We start from the raw sequence: 23,211 nt of genomic DNA on the forward strand, positions 1-23,211 counted from the left end.
TTTCAGCATTTTTCACATTTCTCCAGCCTGACTTCCTAGCGACTTTTATTTAACAGCCTGAATACCAAAATCCCCCATTTTTTTTTAACCATCTCTTCCCATTAAATAAGTTATTTTTGATAGGATGAAGTAGTGAACGTTAACCAAAATGTGCAAAGAGCAGAGAGTGTCTGACCTTGATTTCGTCCCCGTAGAATTGCGTCATGCTGGAATCCGCCACGGCCAAAGTTTCTATGAACCGCGGCGCGGACACGAAGCGTCTGCGCCGATATTTCCTCCGTGCGTCGCTGGTGCTGCGGTGCGTAAAACTAAAACCCAACTTGCGGTTCTCTTGTCCGCCCGCGTGGTCGAAGAGTAAAGGACGACTTTGGGACAATGTCCTCCTCTTGATGACGTGCAGCTGTTCGGCAGTGGACTGAGCCCCGACGCCGCCTGGAAACTTGGGTTCGATTATGTACTCGTTCCCTTCCGTCACGAAGGAGCCGTAGACCCCGGAGCACAGACTCAGAGCCACAACCGAGTCTCGATCTTCATCTACGCTCCCCGAATAAAAACAACTTCTCAGTTGTCCTTCGCTTTCCTCCGTCTGGTTGATTAAATAGCGAATATCTTTGCCCGGCAATTGCGCACCTGAGCGTAACGCGCCCAAATATTTGGCTTGTAGGCGTTTAATTGTGAAGTAAGGCGCCATGAAACTGGTGTCGGGGATGAGATTCAGCGTCAAGTCTTTGCCGAAGGCGTTGAGGACGACTCTCGCCTGGTGCTCGCTCCGTTTCCAGAAGCGACCGCTGCGTCTTCCGAGTATCCGAACAGGCACGACATCCTCGGATTCCGACCAGGCGGCGAGCGCCGGGTGGAAGCCGCACAGGAGCAGCAAACAAAGACCAGAACGCATCTTCTCCAATTAAAAATGTTCTTTGGTCTCCTTTTAGTAGTCAAAGAAACGTCCAGCGGAAACGTTCTCACATAGTTTTGAGTTAAAGTGTTGTGTTTAATGTGATGTGTTTGTGTGTGCGCATGCGTGTGTGTGTGAGAGAGAGAGAGAAAGAGCGCGTGAGTGAGTGCGCGTGCGCGCGCGTGTGTTTGTCGGCCCTTGTTGTGCCACTCACTGCAGTCTGGACACTGCGGTATTTATACTTGCGGCTCCTCTTCAGACTGGAGGCTTGGAGGGGAGGGGGGTGTTTTTTTTTTTTTTTTTTTTTAAATAACATCGCTTGCTGGAAATCCTCCTCCCACTTACACTGGAGAAAGTGGAGGATAAAATGGACCCAATGAGAATGAGCCACACCATACCCTTGTGGAGCATGTCGACAAGCCCTCTCCTATTATTAACCCAGCAGGCTGGATGGCGTGCAGGACGTCTGCACCATGCATAGCTGCAAGTCCTGCTCGAGTTATTTCACACACTTGTTTGTTTGAGTGACGGCCACCCCCGACCCCTTGGCCCAGTGCCCCACCAATGCCTATCGAATTTATTGCTGCCTAAGAAAGACACGTAAGATTAAGATTAAGATTAGTTTATTTCAAAGGGGACAATGCAATTTCATAAAACACATGACTACACATGGTTAAAAAAGACAGAATTAGCCAGAAGGCTAGTTTTCATCTGTAGTCCCCTGGCCATGATGTAAATAAGGCAGTACAAATTACAATTTCAAAGAAAAAAAAAAAAAAAAAAGACAGTACAAGATAAAAAGCACACAATACATATACGATATAATAAAAAATATGCTAACACTTTAGTGTGAGGAACATATTCACCATTAATTCAGATGTAAATTAGTAACATATTGGCTCTTAATTAGTCATTATTAAGTACTTATTAATTCCTTATTCTGCATGGCCGTATTAAACAACCAGTAAGCCATTAACTAAGAGTCTTCCCTCAATAACCTCAGAATTATTGCTTATTAGTAACCCTAACCCTAACCCTAACCCTAACCCTAACCCTTATATGTTCCCCTAGTGTCCATCCATCCATCCATCCATTTTCTACCACTTGTCCCTTTTGGGGTCGCGGGGGGTCGCTGGAGCCTATCTCAGTGTCCAAATAACTCTAAATTAAGTCTTTGTTACTTACAAACCCCGTTCCCATATGAGTTGGGAAATTGTGTTAGATGTAAATATAAACGGAATACAATGATTTGCAAATCCTTTTCAACCCATATTCAATTGAATGCACTACAAAGACAAGATATTTGATGTTCAAACTCATAAACTTTATTTTTTTTTTGCAAATAATAATTAACTTAGAATTTCACCTGTGGGATGTTCCAAATAAGTGTTTGATGAGCATTCCTCAACTTTATCAGTATTTATTGCCACCTTTCCCAACTTCTTTGTCACGTGTTGCTGGTATCAAATTGTAAAGTTAATGATTATTCGCAAAAAAAGAAATGTTTATCAGTTTGAACATCAAATATGTTGTCTTTGTAGCATATTCAACGGAAAATGGGTTGAAAATGATTTGCAAATCATTGTATTCCGTTTATATTTACATCTAACAAAATTTCCCAACTCATATGGAAACGGGGTTTGTAGAATATGTTCCCGATACTAAAGTGTTACCAACCATAAAATACAACATCACAAAATAACATTTATCATAGCATCAAAACAGGCTCATCTTTTAGTGCTGGCAGCTGTAGGCGTTGATAAGCCACATTTTCAAATTTTTTGTGAAGGCCTTGTAAGTTGTGACCAGTTTAACCTACCACACATTTGCACTCCTTACTGACCAGGCCAACTTCCTGAAAGTGCTCCTGCACAGAGGAATATAACAGTCACCTCTGACAGAGCCTCGAGTGACACTCTCACAGCTGTTTCTTTGGCTGATGAACTCTGCCAGAGGACGTGTGTGCTCACATTGACCCTTACGTTGTTTTCAAACTTTAATGACAACCTAGTTTAGTGGTTCTCAAAGTTTTTTGTTTTTTTTACCAATTAGTATTACTTCGGAAAATACTGAACTCTCCAAGTACCACCATAAGGACCAACATTAACATACAGTAGCGTATTATGCATACATATTCATTAAAACAAGGCAGGGGTTTTATTTATCAAATATACTTAATATTTTTGGCCACTGTAACATTACACACCGTTTTAACAATAACACTGTGTTTGAATATAGGAAAATAAAACCCTGCACTCTAATCAAGTGATTCTTTGGCGTACCAGCAGGCCCGGCCCTAACCAATCTGGCGCCCTAGGCAAGATTTTAGGTGGTGCCCCCCCAACATCGGCAGTGAAGTGTATATACTCACAATTAAGAAACCGAATAGCTTTGTCTTTGACCTTTTTTTTTACTTAAAGAAAGCAAATTAACAATCAGAATAGTTAACAAGATTAAAAAAAATATGGATGAATAAATAAATACAAAAAATAAAAAATGAATATATGAAATACAATATTTTTACATACATAAACACAAAATAAAACGTTTCAACAAGTTGCATAAAATAAATTAAAAATACAATATAAATAAGGCACTGCACGAAACAAGATATCAAACAAGTATGACTTTAACAACTATATTACAAAAAAAGGGGATCCTACAGAGTTTTCTATTTGAGCTTTTTAATATTGCATTAACTAGAATGACTTACAAATTACTGTACACCAGGGAGTACTGTAATTACCTAACGTTACATTATTATTTTCCATAACAATTTAGCCCCCTCCACAATATTAACCCGACGTTAAAACAGAACTAGCTATTTATTGATTAGCAATTGCCGAATCATGTAACATTAGCTTAATGCTAAAAAGCCAGGTTACTATCACATTCTGTAACAGACAAATAATTTCATGTAGGCTAACGTTACCTACCTGCTACCTCTGTCTTTTTCTCGTTTCTCCTCTTCTTTTCTCTTTTGTCTTCCCTGGGCACCTGACAGTTTTGGCCGTTTTGACATCTTGTGTTGATTTTTTAATTATGTGGTGACGTCCAAAAAGAGTCATGATACGGGAAGGGAGGGGGCGCACCGTGCCGGGGGACGGGGGCCGTAATGTTGTAACAAATAATATTTATATTAAATAGGCTTTACTTTGCATTTTAATTAACGTGGGATTATTTTATGTATTTAGAAATAATAGTACCAACTTTTTTTTTTTTCCTCCAACATTTGTGGCACTGGCGTGGCGCCCCCTGATGGACGGCGCCCTTAGCATTTGCCTATACGGCCTATGCCACGGGCCGGCCCTGCGTACCAGTAGATGAAGCCCGCGTACCACAGTTTGAGAATTACTGATCTAGTTAAAATAGAGGTAGCTTGATACAAATATTAATAATAATAATCAAATATATTTTATATCGCGCCTTTCTATTATAAGATACTCAAAGCGCTCACAGAGAAGTGGGAACCCATCATTCATTCACACCTGGTGGTGGTAAGCTACATTTGTAGCCACAGCTGCCCTGGGGTAGACTGATGGAAGCGAGGCTGCCAGTTTGTGCCTACAGCCCTTCCGACCACCACCTATCATTCATTCATCATTCATTCACCAGTGTGAGCGGCACCGGGGGAAAGGGTGAAGTGTCCTGCCCAAGGACACAACGGCAGCAATTTGGATGTCAAGAGACGGGGAGCGAACCTGCAACCCTCAGGTTTCTGGCACGGCCGCTCTACCCACTACGCCATACCACCCCTTAATAGTGTTGATACCAAGGAGAGGTGGGCATGTTTGGGAACCTCCCGGTTCGATTATGATTCAGGGGCTATGATTGTATTATAAATATAGTATTTGGGACGGTATAGCTCGGTTGGTAGAGCGGCCGTGCCAGCAACTTGAGGGTTGCAGGTTTGATCCCCGCTTCCGCCATCCTAGTCACTGCCGTTGTGTCCTTGGGCAAGACACTTTACCCACCTGCTCCCAGTGCCACCCACACCGGTTTAAATGTAACTTAGATATTGGGTTTCACAATGTAAAGCGCTTTGAGTCACTTGAGAAAAAGCGCTATATAAATGTAATTCACTTCATTTATACATCTTTAATTAAAATATTGTATATTATTATTATATTGTTAATAACTTATATAAGTTAAAGTTAAAGTACCACTGATAGTCACACACACTAGGTGTGGTGAAATTACCCTCTGCATTTGACCCATCCCCTTGTTCCTTGGGAGGTGAGGGGAGCAGTGAGCAGCAGCATTTTGGTGATTTAACCCCCAATTCCAACCCTTGATGCTGAGTGCCAAGCAGGGAGGTAATGGCTCCCGTTTGAACCCACGACCTACCGATCTCAGGGCGGACACTCTAACCACAAGGCCACTGAGCAGGCCTTATATATTATTTTATATACTCTAGTCTAAATGTATCACATTACACATTCACAACATATTAGAGCTGTCAAAATTAACACAATAATAACGCGTTAACTAAAAGTTCCTTTGACAACGCACATTTTTTAAACTGACTCCTTTTTGACCCTCGATCCATTCCATAGTGCGTGGAAACGTAATGGCGTTCAGTTACTTTTAAGCCTCAAGCTGGAAAACAGGGAGCAGAAATGCACAAAAAAAGGGGACATTATGGAAATGTCAGATCCAAAGCCCTGGCAAAGCGTTCTCCCAACAAGACCATTTTATCTTCGATCGCCGGGAGACATCATTGGAGCGAGCGCCTGCTGGCACGCTTTGCTGCCTCAAAAGAGAAGGAGCTTTACGTCCGTGTTTACATTACAGTTGAGTGCATTAACAACATGAAATGTAGATTTTTACTTTACACTAACTGCTTTAGTAAGATGGAAGCTCAGCAGAAAAAAAGACGGTAGACAAGAAGTCCAGTCACTTTTTAGTCGAAGACTTTCGTCAAAACATGACTAGACACCTCTTCTCAAACCAATCACATACTTCTGGCTTGTGAAAAATAGCGCTACGTGTCCCATCCGGTCTACTACATAACAAAATGAAAAATCACTCTTTCGTTACAATCATGCTTTGTCAAAGATGTTTTGTAATGTAATCTGTGATATTTTTACCTACATAAACGTTTTCTGGCAGATTTAAATAAAGTGTATATTCTTTTATAACGTGTTTTGATTAATATTCCGCATTTGAATATTACATTTTATTCAGAAATAGAGATGTTAAAACATTGTCATGCATAAATATGAAGACCATTAACTTGTACAACATGTAATGTATAAAATATCAGAAGCATTTATTCAGATAGAAATGCCACTGATTACAATACCAACAGCTTTGACAGTCAAACTATGATGTTAACAATCCACATTTGGTGTTATTAATGCCTAAACCTAATTGGTATCTAAACATGGAAAGGAAGCTCCTCCAAAGAATGCAAGTGCTCCTACAGTAGGAATACAAATTCTGTAATCCTACAAAATGCTAAATCTGTTAAGACACCAATGCAATGCAGACATATTTTTTAAATTGTTATTAAGAAGTGTGTTCATGTCCTTTTTGCATTGAGCTGTTTAAAAAAGCGTAATGTTTAAAAAAATATTTAATTGTCCAGTTACAGAAATAACAACTTGCAAATGATTCTGTCTAAGGTATAATTATAAATGATGAAAAGTTGTCTCTGTGACTAATTTTAAATTAACTATGAACAAACTGCAATTAATCACGATTAAACATTGTAATCGTTTGACAGCCCTAACATTAATATGTCTACAAGGCTCCTCATTTCGCTACTGATATATGCAGTATTGCATCATTTCAGGTTTTTGGGTGTTAGCGTGCACAGCATACAGTAGATATAGATACATGAGAACTGTAGTAGCCTGCTAAGTGACAAAATAACTAAACGTAAATAACGTAATGAGCGTAAACAGAACTTAACATTTCTACTTATTTTAAGTTCCCCCAGTACAAAAAATGTTCACAGTTTTTAATCAGTGTGAAACTATTTTTATACTATTTAAATCAAACTTTAATTTAAGTTAATGCATGTTTTGTAATAAAAGAAATTCATAGGAAATAAATTGTTCAATAATTTATTTGTTGTGACTTCTAAAATCACAGAATGTTCAGACCCTTTAGACACAGTCGTCATAAACATGCGGCTCAAAGACGTGTCGTTATTATTGTCTCTCCTGACTTATTAATCACCTTGCTAATTTCTTCTTCTTAGCTGGTTACTAGGGCTGTGAATCTTTGGGTGTCCCACGATTCGATTCAATATCGATTCTTGGGGTCACGATTCGAATCAAAATCAATTTTTTTTCAATTCAACACGATTCTCAATTCAAAAACGATTTTTTTCCCGATTCAAAACGATTCTCTATTCATTCAATACATAGGATTTCAGCAGGATCTACCCCAGTCTGCTGACATGCAAGCAGACTAGTAGATTTTTGTAAAAATCTTTTATAATTGTAAAGCACAATGTTTTATCAACTGATTGCAATAATGTAAATTTGTTTTAACTATTAAATGAACCAAAAATATGACTTATTTTATCTTTGTGAAAATATTGGACACAGTGTGTTGTCAAGCTTATGAGATGCGATGCAAGTGTAAGCCACTGTGACACTATTGTTCTTTTTTAAAATTTTTATATAAATGTCTAATGATAATGTCAATGAGGGATTTTTAATCACTGCTATGTTGAAATTGTAACTAATATTGATACTGTTGTTGATAATATTCATTTTTGTTTCACTACTTTTGGTTTGTTCTGTGTCGTGTTTGTGTCTCCTCTCAATTGCTCTGTTTATTGCAGTTCTGAGTGTTGCTGGGTCAGGTTTGGTTTTGGAATTGGATTGCATTGTTATGGTATTGCTGTGTATTGTTTTGTTGGATTGATTAATTAAAAAAAATAAATAAAAAAATTAAAAAATATAAAAATAAAAAAATAAAAAATCGATTTAAAAAAAAAGAGAATCGATTCTGAATCGCACAATGTGAGAATCGCGATTTGAATTCAAATCGATTTTTTCCCCACACCCCTACTGGTTACGCTCTGCTGTTTTATTTGTCTTCTGTTTAAATGTACAAAGCATTTGTCATGTTCTTGTTTCACAACATTACATTCAAGATAGCTTAGCACCAGGGCTAGCATAGCTTGACCTTACAAGGGATGTTACGATATGAACATTTTATATCACATTTATTGTGCCCAAAATTATAACGGTTATCATTATTATCACTGTATTGTTGAATGTTCTCCAAAAGTACTTATATACACACACTGAAATCTTTAACAAACTTCTATTTTTAAAATGTTCCTGTGTCTGGTATCCTTGTTATTATTTAAGCATGCTAAAATTTATCATGGTAGCTGCTTCTCAAGGAAATGAGCAGAATCACAAAGTTTTTAATGTCTGGTAATCAATCTCGTTTTTAACGATAAATAAAATTTGAAAATGTGTTACTCAACGTTGAGTATTTTTTCATTTTTTTCAATCTTTCTAAGTAACATTGCAAATTATGTCTTGTAAATATATTGTATTAAAACCATGTTTTATTATTGTTATAATTATGTAACGTGTGTATTACATAAAAATACCTGATGTTTGTTTTATGCTATGTCAAAATTTGGACTTTTGTCTCACTGTGCTGACCCTACTGCATTAATTAATGTGACATCTGCCTCTTTATATGTGTGAGAAACACCTTTCTTCTTGCTTTTCGGTCTGTACGATCAGCAGAAATATGTGTTGCTTGTTTCGTTTCATTATCTTTCTTTATTCTCTGTTGCTGTATATTAAGTACGGACATGACATTTGGCAACACTATTGACCACATTGATCTTTATTTAATGTTGACATAGTCAGATAAAAGTCAAATGCAGCTGTGCAACAACCCTGCTGCCAATCGTTTAAAATTAATCGAAAAATGCAGAGACAAAACTGTGACTGGTTACACCGAGAAATTTCCCTTAATAATATTTTCACTGATGGAGCAGGAAGGGGCTAGGAATACGTTTATGCTAAAAGTTCCTATAAACACTCAGTTATTCATTACTTGACATTTTCCATGCAAAACGAGGTTTGCTTTGCTTTTTCTTAATTATTTTGCACTGTTTATTTTGCTGAAACAATTGTGTGGAACAAAAGGGAATATTTGTATTATTTTGTTGATATTGTTACGTGGTCTTACTTTGTAGATGTTTTATTGGTAAAGTGTTCACATTTAGGTTAACACAAATATTTTACTTTATTTGCCTATAACCTTTGTCACGTTTAATTCCGATTATAATCGTGATTAACAAAATCTCAAAATCAGTCAATAATCTTTAAAATGTGTATTTAAAAGTTATCAGCAATAATGGCTTTTATTTATTTGGTATCGGTGCGATACCAAAATTTTTAGTTGAACACATGTTTTCATTCCTTTCAAGCAGGTTTGCAACTAACAATTATTTTAATAGTCCACTAGTGAGCGATTAGCTTTAGTCAACTAAGCAAACGATTATTGGTCAGCTGTACACGGTTGAGTTTGATGTTAGGTCTGCGAGTTGATTTTAACTCATTTTTAAATTTGTTTTACTTTATTCCACGGCAGGGAAAAATACATCAACAGACCTAAAGTGTGAGATGTCCTGTAAATATGACATTCAGAGCAAAATAAATTTTATCCAATACTGTTAGGGTTATTTACAGTAGATGCAATTATTTACCTAGCGGAATAAAAGCATTAACATGAACATTCCATCGAAATTTTGTTAAGTGACGAGTTGACAATATTAAATCTTTGTCAATTAATTTTTATAATCGACATTGTCGATTATGTCGACTAATCGTTGCAGTCCTATCCTCAACTTCAGCAATTAAGGGTCGGCGCATCAATCTAATTATCGAAAATAACAGTATTAGACTGATACTAGGGTGATGAGAGCCATTGATATTTTTCATTTCTCTTCTATGTTTTTGTCCACAAAAATCTGTGTTTTGTTGGTGTTCTTCATATTTTTACATTGCTGATATTGATTTATTTAAATAATAATATTTTCTTTACAAACTCAAGGTAATTCGTCATTGTACACAGGATGGCGTTAAGGGCAAATAGCCCAAATATTTGAATATCCAAAGTCCAAACATAAACATCTTTAAAAAACAGGTAGAAAACATGGAACCCTGTATTTTAGTAGGGAATGTATGTATATATATATATATATATATATATATATATATATATATATATATATATATATATATATATATATATATATATATATATATATATATATATATATATATATATATATATATATATATATATATATATGTATATATATATATATATATATAAATAAATAAATAAATAAATATAGGGTAATAGGGTCCCTATATATATATATATATATATATATATATATATATATATATATATATATATATATATATATATATATATATATATATAAATAAATAAATAAAAAAAAAAAAATAAAAAAAAATATATATATATATATATATATATATATATATATATATATATATATATATATATATATATATATATATATATATATATATATATATATATATATATATATATATATATGCGCACAAACTTCATGCACTTATAACCATAATGTTTGAACAATTCATCTGATATCACCGTCATTACCTCATAATACCAGTAGATAGCGGTAGAGTATAAAATGTTTTCTTCGTGTCACAATCTTGCAGAAGGCAAGTCACTTTTATTTACCGACAGGTGTCGCTCTTTTTCTGCATGTCATACGCCATATACACTATGTACAACTTTTTCACGATGCAAACGCGTATAGAATAAAGAAAATATGCTGTGTATTAAATTTTGAAAGTTGATTGTATTGCACATGGTAGTTTAAAAGTAATGTGACTATAAAAAGTCGATTGATACCGGAATGTGTGTCCAAATACAAATAAAAGTTGTAGGTGCGTCAATGTTTAAATGACTTTCTTGGGGCGTGGGGAGGAGGGGGAGGGCTGGGTGGCACTACAAACGTTAGTGTCGACCTTATGCACTGCAAAATAGAGCAAATATAAAAAGACTCGATTTTATAAAAGAACAAAAAAACAAAAACATACTAAAAACTAGTAATAATTAAGTTGCTGCATGGAAAGATAACTTTACCTGATAATGCCTCCTGTAGTGTTGTATATCTGGAAATCAGCAGGATTTCTAAGGTAGAAATAAGTATTTTATTCTGAAAACTAGCAATTCTTAAAATAAGCATAATCGAATTGTTGCAGAATCTTTGAACACGAGTTTCTATGTGGGTAAAAAACAAAGGTATCTTATTTGAATAATTTTCTCAATTTTCAAATGTTTAAACTAGAATGGAAATATATAATTATTCATGCTAAAATTCAGATTAGTCAATGACTAAAAATAAGTAAATTGCTATTAAAAATAGGGACACCTATAGAAATAACATTTAAAATCTTGGCAAGTGGCAAATAATTTGCAGTGAAGCAAGTACATTCAAGTCATACTGATACCGATACTGCTCACCTGAATTGTTATCTGATCTTGAGCAATTTTGTGATTTTGGCTGTAATTTGTTGATATATTCCTCTCAAAAACCGAATTTGTGGATAATCTAACAATGAATTGGTACAATATATTACAATGTAACAATATCAGCAAATAATGCAATTGCAACATACAGTTGTTTGAGCTGTATAGGTTCAATACATCATTTGATTTTTCTGTCCCCTAGCCTATACCACATATAAATAGAAACTATCAATGTATTTATGATATCAAAACACGCAATGTTTAAAAAAATATTTTGACTTCATCACGCTGTTATCGATCCAATACCGACTCTGTGGTATCGATAAGATCGACGTTTGCATCGACCCTCTGAATGATGCTGCGGCTCGGGACACGCACGCTGCACAGCAACAATAATATTTGGCACCAAGTGGCTGCAGGAACGATGCACACTTTGAGCTGACTTCACTGCATGAGCTGGAAAAAAGTGAATTCCTGCGTGGATTAGACGGGCAACTATGGGGAGAAACCCAACTGCTGTTGAATGCAAAACGGCGTAGAAAGACGTGTCTGTTAAGAAGATGGCTATAGTTATTAGTGCTCAGCTCATTTGCATAACAGTGCTTCTTTACGTGACACTGACACATTGCATGGAATCTGACCTCTGCAAACCTGCTCGAATCGATCCCCGGACGCATGGCAAACAAGTGATTTTTAGGATGAACGCGTTCAAACAGGAGTTTTATCTTCACCTCCAACCGGATTCCAGTTTCCTGGGACTGGAACCTGCAGATCTGCAGGGGTGTTTCTTCTCCGGTGATGTCAACTCACAGTTGGACTCGTTCGCAGCGCTGAGCTTGTGCAAAGGTCTCAACGGCGGGTTTTATTTGAACGGAATGGAATATTTCATCAGCCCCCAGGACGGGAACGCAACCGGGACGCACGTAGTTCGCCGCCGTAGGAGCTCTGCGCAATCCAGCAGGTGTGGAGTGGTACCCGACTCTCAGTTGTTTAACACGTCCCTGGAAAAATACAGGTATATGAGCGAAGTGACGGCTGCAGGGACTGCGTTGGGAAGGTCCAAAAGATTCGCCTCAGTCCCCAGATTTGTGGAGGCGCTGGTGGTGGCGGACGCGTCCATGGGTTCATTTCACGGCGACGACCTGAAGCATTACCTGCTGACACTCATGTCAGTGGCAGCCAAGCTTTACAAACACCCAAGCATCTTAAACTCCATCAACGTCGTGGTCGTGGGCTTCATGGTGCTTAAGGAGGATGACAAGGGGCCCAAGGTTTCCAGTAATGCAGCCTTGACTCTGCGGAACTTCTGCTCCTGGCAGAAAAAGTTAAATAAGTACAATGACAAACATCCAGAGTACTGGGATACTGCAATCCTTTTTACCAAACAGGTAAGAAAGGTGCCATACAGTGTGTATGCATCCGCGAGCACACATGCAAAATGATACAGTCGTGGTCAAAATGTAAAGAACATAATGTCATGGCTGTCTTAAGTTTCCAATAATTTCTACAACTGTTATTTTTTTGTGATCGAGTGATTGGAGCACATACTTGTTGGTCACAAAAAACATTCATGAAGTTTGGTTCTTTTATGAATTTATTATGGGTCTACTGAAAATGTGACCAAATCTGCTGGGTCAAAAGTATACATACAGACATCACATGGACAAAGATAAGACCTTTTGGAGGAAAGTTATTTGGTCAGATGAAACAAAAATTGAGCTGTTTGGCCACAATTTAGGAGGAGAAAAGGTGATGCCTTTAATCCCAGGAACACCAACCTACCATCAAGCATGGTAGTGGTAGAATTGTAGTTTTGCTGCCAATGGAACTGGTGCTTTACAGAGAGTAAATGGGACAATGAAAAAGGAGGATTACCTCCAAATTCTTCAGGACAACCTAAAATTATCAGCCCGGAGGTTGGGTCTTGGGCGCAGTTGGGTGTTCCAACAGGACAATGACCCCAAAAACACGTCAAAAGTGGTAAAGGAATGGCTAAATCAGGCTAGAATTAAGGTTTTAGAATGGCCTTCCCAAAGTCCTGACTTAAATGTGTGGACAATGCTGAAGAAACAAGTCCATGTCAGAAAACCAACACATTTAGCTGAACTGCACCAATTTTGTCAAGAGGAGTGGTCAAAAATTCCACCAAAAGCTTGCCAGAGGCTTGTGGATGGCTACCAAAAGCGCCTTATTGCAGTGAAACTTGCCAAGGGACATGTAACCAAATATTAACATTGCTGTATGTATACTTTTGACCCAGCAGATTTGGTCGCATTTTCAGTAAACCCATAATAAATTCATAAAAGAACCAAACTTCATGAATGTTTTTTGTGACCAACAAGTATGTGCTCCAATCACTCTATCATAAAAACATAAGAGTTGTAGAAATGATTGGAAACTCAAGACAGCCATGTTATTTACAAGTGTTTGAAAACTTTTGACCACGACTGTAAGTGTATCTACCATCTTCACTTGTAAAAACTTTTTAGTAAAACAACACTATTGAGACTGAAGTACCTTGGTTTTTGTTATTAATCAGTTCCAAAATGTCAAACAATGTGAAATACACATACATGACTCTAAAATAGATACATTAAAAATAAAATATTACTTCACTTTAAGCTTTCCTCAGTCCAGTACAGTCATTCAAGTAAGGGGACATCCTTTTCTGCTACTCTCTAAACACGAGTACAGTCTCCAATAAAAGATAAACGATATAAAGATACTAGAGTTTAGAGTTAAAAAAAACTAAACATCTATTAGAGGACTGTACAATTCTTAATATCAACTCGGAACAAGGGAATGAAACTTGATAAACGTTCTGTTTAAATTTTTCGATCGCCGATTGGCTCATTTTGAAGTCATTCAAAAAGTGATTCACCCTCAGACAGATCATCCAATCATCATGCAAAAGCTCAGTGTCCAGGCCAGCTGAGGCCAAACCCAGTTTCCATACACTTCCAGAGATGCTGAGTGTCTGATGGGCGGAAAAAAGCAGAGCATTTATATAATGACTGTCCTTTGGCTGCAGTGGAACAAGCCACTCAATGCTCCCCTATTAAAGTCAATGGAAGCTCAGCTTCAACACAAGCTATGTGCACATGGCCACAATTAATCGGATTAAAAGACTAACCGGAATAAATATGCTTCATGTAAACACGCCATTTGGAATATTCTGACTCAATCACACACGTTCAGATCCAAATTTCATTCCGATCGAGACGGGTGGTTTATGCCGAGGGTCATTCAGATAGGAGCGCATGGAAACACTTCTTCTGAAGTTCGGGTCAAAATAATCCTTACTGTGCATGTCTTTGATGTCAGCTACACTTTGGTGATGGAGGTGGGACTAAATGTAATAATCTTGGAAAATCTTGGAATGAAGCGGTAGTCTTGCTGCTGTCTCCCCACTTGTACAGACGTAGCGTTACATACTGTTGAGTTTGTTGCTCTAAAACCGAGACTAGCAAAAACAAAAGTCTTGTTGCTGTCTCCCCCCATTCAAACATGTACAGAAGTAGTGTTATATACTGTTAAATTTGTTGCTCTAAAACAAGACTCGCAAAAACAAAAGTATGGTCTGGAGCAGGGGTAGGGAACCTATGGCTCTCGAGCCAGATGTGGCTCTTTTGATGACTGCATCTGGCTCGCAGATGAATCTTAGCTGACATTGCTTAACATGATAAGTAATGAATAATTCCGCTGGCAATCACAGTGTTAAAAATAACGTTCAAAATCTAAAACGTTCTCATGCATTTTAATCCATCCATCCGTTTCTACCGCGCTTGGTCAAGAAGTCGCAAAAATGGTAAAAAGTATTTTATTTATTATTGGTTATCTTCAGAATAACAATGTTATTAAAAAGAATAAGAGACTTATTATACTCGAAAAATGTTGGTCTTACTTAAAAATGCACGCATTTAGTTGTATTTAGTGTTAAAAAATATTATATGGCTCTCACGGAAATACATTTGAAAATATTTGGCTTTCATGGCTCTCTCAGCCAAAAAGGTTCCCGACCCCTGGTCTGGAGTGTCATGTCACGTGCCAATGTAACAATAAACTGAGGGATCAAATTGTCGTCTCAACGAGCTGTTTTATTCCAAGTGCTAACTGCTAGCCTCAGACACGTGCACAAAATGTCGTAATGTGAAGACGCGCGGCAACCTGTACATATGACAACATGGAGGGCACAGAACCGCTCCATTTCAAAAAGAGAGGTTAAACAAAAGTAGTAAACAGAAAGAAACCATTATAAAATAAATAACATGACAAGTAGAATGCACAGAGCCATGTTTGTGTTCAGCAGAGGTCACTGTTTCTTCTTCTTCTACTTCCATATATGGCATGCGGTGCGAATGTCAAATTAAAGTATTCCGATTTAAGGTGTGATGCATGAAAATGCACGTCATAATCGGATAATTTTTTTCAGTGTCCAAGTACACGGGAACATTCTAATCTGAATTATGATCAAGTTAAAAACATTTTTCCCATGTTCGCGTGGCTACTGTTTAATGCACTGTGACGCTATCATAATGAATGAGAGGAAGTCGCTTCAGTCATCACCATAGTAGTTAATCTGGAACAAAATGTGTTACATATTCCTGCGCATATTTAGTCAATGAAATGTTAACACAAAAGTAATTGTTTTTTCTTTACATTTTAGGGGAAGCTTCCCTTGCAGTCTGAGAGCAATTGCCATCAATTCAGTCCTTCAAGGATTTCATAGGCTTTTTTTGTGATTTTTTTGGCCTAAAATGCCTTAATGCAACTTTTTAAAAAAAGCAAAAATTGCAATGTTTTAAGGCTTATATATATATATATATATATATATATATATATATATATATATATATATATATATATATATATATATATATATATATATATATATATATATATTAATTAACATGTTTTTTTTTTTAACTTTTAACTCAATGTTGTAAGTCCAGTGTGTCGAACACGTTTTTGTTGTGGGCCATGTCACAGTTATGGCTGCCCTTTGAGGGCCGGTTGTAACAGTACATATATAAAATAAAACCAGTAGGAGTGTCAAAAAAAAAAAAATCCAAACGAATCGTAATTCTTATTTGTAACGATTCTTAATCGATTAAAAAAAAAAAAATTGATTTAGAAAAAAAAACAATATTTATTTTCTGATCCGTCCTGTCAAGCCTTCTAGGCAAATCATATTGTTGATGTAGATGCCCATATCTGCTGTACAGATTTACTTTAGAAAAGAGAATTGTTGGATAGTTATCTTGTTTCCCCATTTGTATTTGACTTTATTTAATGTTTGGGTAGACTTTTATGGAACAAAACCATTTTTCTTATAAGTAGTATACAAATTTACCAGAACTGTTCATCTATTTTATAGAGGAATGTAGTTAATCGTTGAACTGGCCCCCAATGTTATTAAAAAGTGTGGATTTTGAATCGAGAATCGCTTTGAATCGAGAATCGATTCTGAATCTAACAGTTACCCCCAAGAATCGAATCGAATTGAATCGTGGGGTGCCCAAATATTTACAGCCTTTAAAACGAGTATGAAACCAACGCTTCCCATCAAATGTGATGGAGCTTGAGAGTTGCTGCAAAGAGGAATGGGCAAAACTGCCCAAAAAGATAGGTGTGCCAAGCTTGTGGCATCTTATTAAAAAATAGTTGAGGCTGTACTTGATGCCAAAGGTGCATTAACAAAGTAGTGAGCAAATGCAGTGAATACTTATGTACACGTGATTTTTTTTTTGTTTTAATTTTTAATACATTTGCAAATGTATGTACAGGTATGTCAACTTAGCACTTTGTGGTAACAAGAAGAACGTGGTGCAATAGACTTTGATGATTTGGTCGACACGCACAGGTTGTCGTCTTACTTGGGACTGACTTGAAAAGGGTACAACAGCAACATTTCTAACTAGATAAGGCAGTTTGTGTTGAAATCATGCGTGATTGCTAAAGAGCTCAAGCTGGACTAAACTGATGTGTGGACAATTGAACATCATTGATGGTCAATGTTTTATAGTTTACAGTTCAAACTATAAATCCCATATCCTTTATTCATGTATATTCTGGGTGTATTGTTTAGTAAAAAAGTTTTTGAGTTATCTGTCATTAAACCCTGGTATAACACTTCAGGCATGCAGTAATTCAAAACAAAAGCCACATGTTAAAAAAAAGTAGTTTTGAAAAAAGGGACAAAAGCATGCTATAATGACAGACTGAATGTGACTTCATAGTGTTAAAGGGGTCATATTATGATATTTTTTTCTACATTTAAAAAAATTCCTTGGTGATCTACATAACATGTAATGGTCAACATTTTGCTTAAATTATGTTTTACAGACCGTTTTCAGGTCGCTTTCTGACTGGCTCTTCAGGATGCGCTATTTTGTGGGCGGTCTCATTTACGTGCTTTCACTTTGACTGCGTTTTCTCCCCGCCAGCCATGTTGTAGTTTTTAGCACTTCCATAGCGAGTCTATTGACAGATTTAAGTTCCAACTACAAACCCCGTTTCCATATGAGTTGGAAAATTGTGTTAGATGTAAATATAAACGGAATACAATGATTTGCAAATCCGTTTCAACCCATATTCAATTGAATGCACTACAAAGACAAGATATTTGATGTTCAAACTCATAAACTTTTTTTTTTTTTTTGCAAATAATAATTAACTTAGAATTTCACGGCTGCAACACGTGCCAAAGTAGTTGGGAAAGGGCATGTTCACCACTGTGTTACATGGCCTTTCCTTTTAACAACACTCAGTAAACGTTTGGGAACTGAGGAGACACATTTTTTAAGCTTTTCAGGTGGAATTATTTCCCATTCTTGCTTGATGTACAGCTCAAGTTGTTCAACAGTCCGGGTGTCTCCGTTGTGGTATTTTAGGCTTCATAATGCGCCACACATTTTCAATGGTAGACAGGTCTGGACTACAGGCAGGCCAGTCTAGTACTCGCACTCTTTTACTATGAAGCCACGTTGATGTAACACGTGGCTTGGCATTGTCTTGCTGAAATAAGCAGGGGCGTCCTTAGTAACGTTGCTTGGATGGCAACATATGTTGCTCCAAAACCTGTATGCACCTTTCAGCATTAATGGCGCCTTCACAGATGTGTAAGTTACCCATGTCTTGGGCACTAATACACCCCCATACCATCACAGATGCTGGCTTTTCAACTTTGCGCCTATAACGATCTGGATGGTTCTTTTCCTCTTTGGTCCGGAGGACACAACGTCCACAGTTTCCAAAAACAATTTGAAATGTGGACTCGTCAGACCACAGAACACTTTTCCACTTTGTATCAGTCCATCTTAGATGAGCTCAGGCCCAGCGAAGCCAACGGCGTTTCTGGGTGTTGTTGATAAACGGTTTTCGCCTTGCATAGGAGAGTTTTAACTTGCACTTACAGACTAGCGACCAACTGTAGTTATTGACAGTGGGTTTCTGAAGTGTTCCTGAGCCCATGTGGTGATATCCTTTACACACTGATGTCACTTGTTGATGCAGTCCAGCCTGAGGGATCGAAGGTCACGGGCTTAGCTGCTTACGTGCAGTGATTTCTCCAAATTCTCTGAACACTTTGATGATATTACGGACCGTAGATGGTGAAATCCCTAAATTCCTTGCAATAGCTGGTTGAGAAAGGTTTTTCTTAAATTGTTCAACAATTTGCTCACGTATTTGTTGACAAAGTGGTGACGCTCGCCCCATCCTTGTTTGTGAATGACTGAGCATTTCATGGAATCTACTTTTATACCCAATCATGGCACCCACCTGTTCCCAATTTGCCTGTTCACCTGTGGGATGTTCCAAATAAGTGCTTGATGAGCATTCCTCAACTTTATCAGTATTTATGGCCACCTTTCCCAACTTCTTTGTCACGTGTTGCTGGCATCAAATTCTAAAGTTAATGATTATTTGCAAAAAAAAAAAAGTTTATCAGTTTGAACATCAAATATGTTGTCTTTGTAGCATATTCAACTGAATATGGGTTGAAAATGATTTCAAAATCATTGTATTCAGTTTATATTTACATCTAACACAATTTCCCAACTCATATGGAAACAGGGTTTGTATTAGCTACTTTGTATTAGAAATGGAGACAGCGGAGGATGTATGTGCATGTATGAGCCAGTCTGCCCCACAACAAGAGGATAGAGAAAAGGAAGAAACTCACTCACCACAGCATTGGACTACAATGGCGGACTTTGGATAACATTTCTACCATACACGGAGATATATGCTGATGTCACATTTGGGAAAAACGTCACAAATTGGGCAAATTCCAAAAAACTCGTTGAGAGGAAATATGAAGTAAGGCAAGATTGTTTTATAAATATCTCCACCATGTCTCCATTAGTTGATTTCAAATTATGCAGATTCCAAATACACAAAAACAGAGTCTAATGGGTAAGAAAAGTTGTTATTTGTGTAATAGGTCCCCTTTATAAAAACAAAAAACAAAAGATGATTTATGAAAAATACTGTATGTTAAAGGCCTACTGAAATGAATTTTTTTATTTAAACGGGGATAGCAGATCTATTTTATGTGTCATACTTGATCATTTCGCGATATTGCCATATTTTTGCTGAAAGGATTTAGTATAGAACAACGACGATAAAGATTGCAACTTTTGGTATCTGATAAAAAAAAGGCTTGCCCCTACCGGAAGTAGCGTGACGTAGTCAGTTGAACATATACGCAAAGTTCCCTATTGTTTACAATGATGGCCGCATGAAGTGAGAGAGATTCGGACCGAGAAAGCGACAATTTCCCCATTAATTTGAGCGAGGATGAAAGATTTGTGGATGAGTAAAGTGCAAGTGAAGGACTAGTGGGGAGTTGAAGCTATTCAGATAGGGAAGATGCTGTGAGAGCCGGGGGTGACCTGATATTCAGCTGGGAATGACTACAACAGTAAATAAACACACGACATATATATACTCTATTAGCCACAACACAACCAGGCTTATATTTAATATGCCACAAATTAATCCTGCATAATAACACCTGCGTGTTTGTTATGCTAGCTCCTAGCTCCTCTGCTAGCTCATAGCTCCATAGAACACGCCAATACAATTCAAACACCTGATCAACACACACAATCACTCAGCCCAAAAGACCGTTCACCTAACCCAAGGTTCATAAAGCTTATATATTTTTAAAAAGTTACGTACGTGACGCGCACATACGGTCAAGCTATCAAATGTTTAGCAGCCAAGGCTGCATACTCACGGTACCTGATATTCAGCTGGGAATGATTACAACAGTAAATAAACACAAGACATATATATACTCTATTAGCCACAACACAACCAGGCTTATATTTAATATGCCACAAATTAATCCTGCATAAAAACACCTGCGTGTTTGTTATGCTAGCTCCTAGCTCCTATGCTAGCTCCTAGCTCCATAGAACACGCCAATACAATTCAAACACCTGATCAACACACACAATAACTCAGCCCAAAAGACCGTTCACCTAACCCAAGGTTCATAAAGCTTATATATTTTAAAAAAGTTACGTACATACGCAAAAAAAAGTTGCGCACATACGGTCAAGCGATCAAATGTTTAGAAGCCAAAGCTGCATACTCACAGTAGCACGTCTGCGTCTTTGTCATCCAAATCAAAGTAATCCTGGTAAGAGTCTGTGTTGTCCCAGTTCTCTACAGGCGTCTGTGTATCGAAGTCAAAAGTCCTCCTGGTTAGAGTCTCTGTTATCCGAGTTCTTCCATCTTGACTGCATCTTTCGGGAATGTAAACAAAGAAGCGCCGGCTGTGTACTGTTGTTGCTGACTACGTTCGAAAAATACGTCCATTTCGCACCGACAACTTTCTTCTTTGCTTGCTCAGCTTCCTTCTCCATAATGCAATGAACATGATTGCAACAGATTCACGAACACAGATGTCCAGAATACTGTGGAATTATGAAATGAAAACAGAGCTTTTTCGTATTGGCTTCAATGTGGAAGGCATACCCGTGTTCGCCGGTCTACGTCACGCGCATATGTCATCCTCAGAGGCGTTTCGAACCGGAAGTTTAGCGGCAAATGTAAAATGTCACTTTATAAGTTAACCTGGCCGTATTGGCATGTGTTATAATGTTAAGATTTCATCATTGATATATAAACTATCAGACTGCGTGGTCGGTAGTAGTGGGTTTCAGTAGGCCTTTAAAACTATATGCATACTTGTTAATTTCACCTAAAGCAACAACGTAATGCTGTACATATCCAGATATTACATTTAAGGATGTGCATAATTTGATGCCATAATGTGCAAAATATCAATGAGTTCTACAGTATGTAGACTCTGGAGCATTTATTTTCTGGAGATCATCATTGTATGATAATGTTAATCATCATTGGATCATCATTGTATTTTAATGTTAATAATTGAAAAACATATCTGAAAATGTCAATACACTTTGATTTGCAAACATGAAAAAACAAAACAAAAGAAAAACCCCCAAAATAATACAAAACAAAAGAAAACAAAGAGAAAGGGATGACATATCTGTCATGGCATGACATGACATAGTGCTGTTTGGCATGACCCCGGGATGCAAAGACAGAACGCGGCATTCAGGTAAATTGTTTAATTCTTTAAGTAGGAAGAAAAAAGGACTACTGCAAAGCCTGTAGTAACAGTGAGAGAACACATGCAAAAATGAAACAAAACACACTGTGGCATACAAGAAACAATGAACCAGTGTTGAGAGACAGGCTACGCTGGTACAGAAACCCACTTGATTGACAATCAGAGACAGGTAAGCCTACTAATTGCCAACCAGGAACAGGCGAGGAGAAAAGCCACTGCAGAGCCAACCACAACAAAGAAAGTAAAACAAAAGGAAGAGCGTTAGGCAAGAAGAACCACTGACTAAACAAAAGAAAAAGAACACAAAACCTGCCACACAGACCGAGACAATATAAACATAGTTATTATGACACACCAGGCTACTAATACTGAACAAATAAACAGGATAGAGGCAAGAATAACAAAGTAAAAACTGTTCCTTATACAAAAACATTTAAATGGATCTGTCAGTTGGTTTAAATCTCGAAACGATTCCACACAACATAGGTGCAGCTCAGTGGTTTGCCACAAATTGGAAAAAGACAAATTTGAGTTCAGCCATAACTTTTGATGGATTTAGGAATAGGAAAACTATCCAACACACCTTAATCTCCATGGAGGTATAACAATACATTGTTGGCCAACTAAAACAAACAATATAAAATATTCAGAACCAACTTGAGTGCAAAAAAAAAGTGCACACTCTAGCCGGTGTCGACATACTGTACATGCTTTTGCCGACAGAAAATCGGACAACCACCGGGATAAAAATTTGGTCCTTTTGTTTTGACATGTGTTGTAGTGTTAACTTCTTCAATATTGCTAAGCAGCGTGAAATGACAAAAACAACATACCTACAGTCCTTCTTGTTGCAAAGTAAGCTTCAAAATAGAGATGTTCCGATCAGGGTTTTATGCTGCTGATTCCTATATCGATCATTCACGAGTAAGATAGGCCGATACTAATCATGTGTATTAACTATACATTGTTTAAATGTATTTATGTTGAGTGTTATTGACAGTTTTAACACAATATTTAACTTAGTTCCCAATGTAATGCCTTGGTAAGAATGAGGACTCAGTTGCAGACGGGGAACGATTGACGCAGGCTTTTATTCTGCAGTTTCTATGAACTCTTCAGACAGAGCGAATAAACAAATGGCTATAAACTCTAGACTCGATACACTAGAGTAACA

General features: G+C 37.2%; 2 protein-coding genes across 2 annotated transcripts in view; one reads left to right on the plus strand and one right to left on the minus strand.

Moving 5' to 3' along the window:
• The window catches only part of adamts8a (ADAM metallopeptidase with thrombospondin type 1 motif, 8a), a 39,171-nt gene extending 38,079 nt beyond the window's left edge, over window positions 1–1,092 (minus strand). The window contains exon 1 of the mRNA XM_062067882.1: window positions 176–1,092. Coding sequence (XP_061923866.1) covers window positions 176–895 — 720 coding nt within the window. The 5' untranslated portion in view covers window positions 896–1,092. The remainder of the gene's footprint in view (window positions 1–175) is intronic.
• A 10,693-nt stretch (window positions 1,093–11,785) lies between these two features.
• LOC133663422 (A disintegrin and metalloproteinase with thrombospondin motifs 15-like) overlaps window positions 11,786–23,211 on the plus strand; it is a 60,940-nt gene continuing 49,514 nt past the window's right edge. The window contains exon 1 of the mRNA XM_062067883.1: window positions 11,786–12,813. Within this exon, the coding sequence (XP_061923867.1) occupies window positions 11,986–12,813 (828 nt within the window). The 5' untranslated portion in view covers window positions 11,786–11,985. The remainder of the gene's footprint in view (window positions 12,814–23,211) is intronic.

The sequence above is a fragment of the Entelurus aequoreus genome, linkage group LG13 (assembly GCF_033978785.1).
Source record: "Entelurus aequoreus isolate RoL-2023_Sb linkage group LG13, RoL_Eaeq_v1.1, whole genome shotgun sequence".
NCBI lineage: Eukaryota > Metazoa > Chordata > Actinopteri > Syngnathiformes > Syngnathidae > Entelurus > Entelurus aequoreus.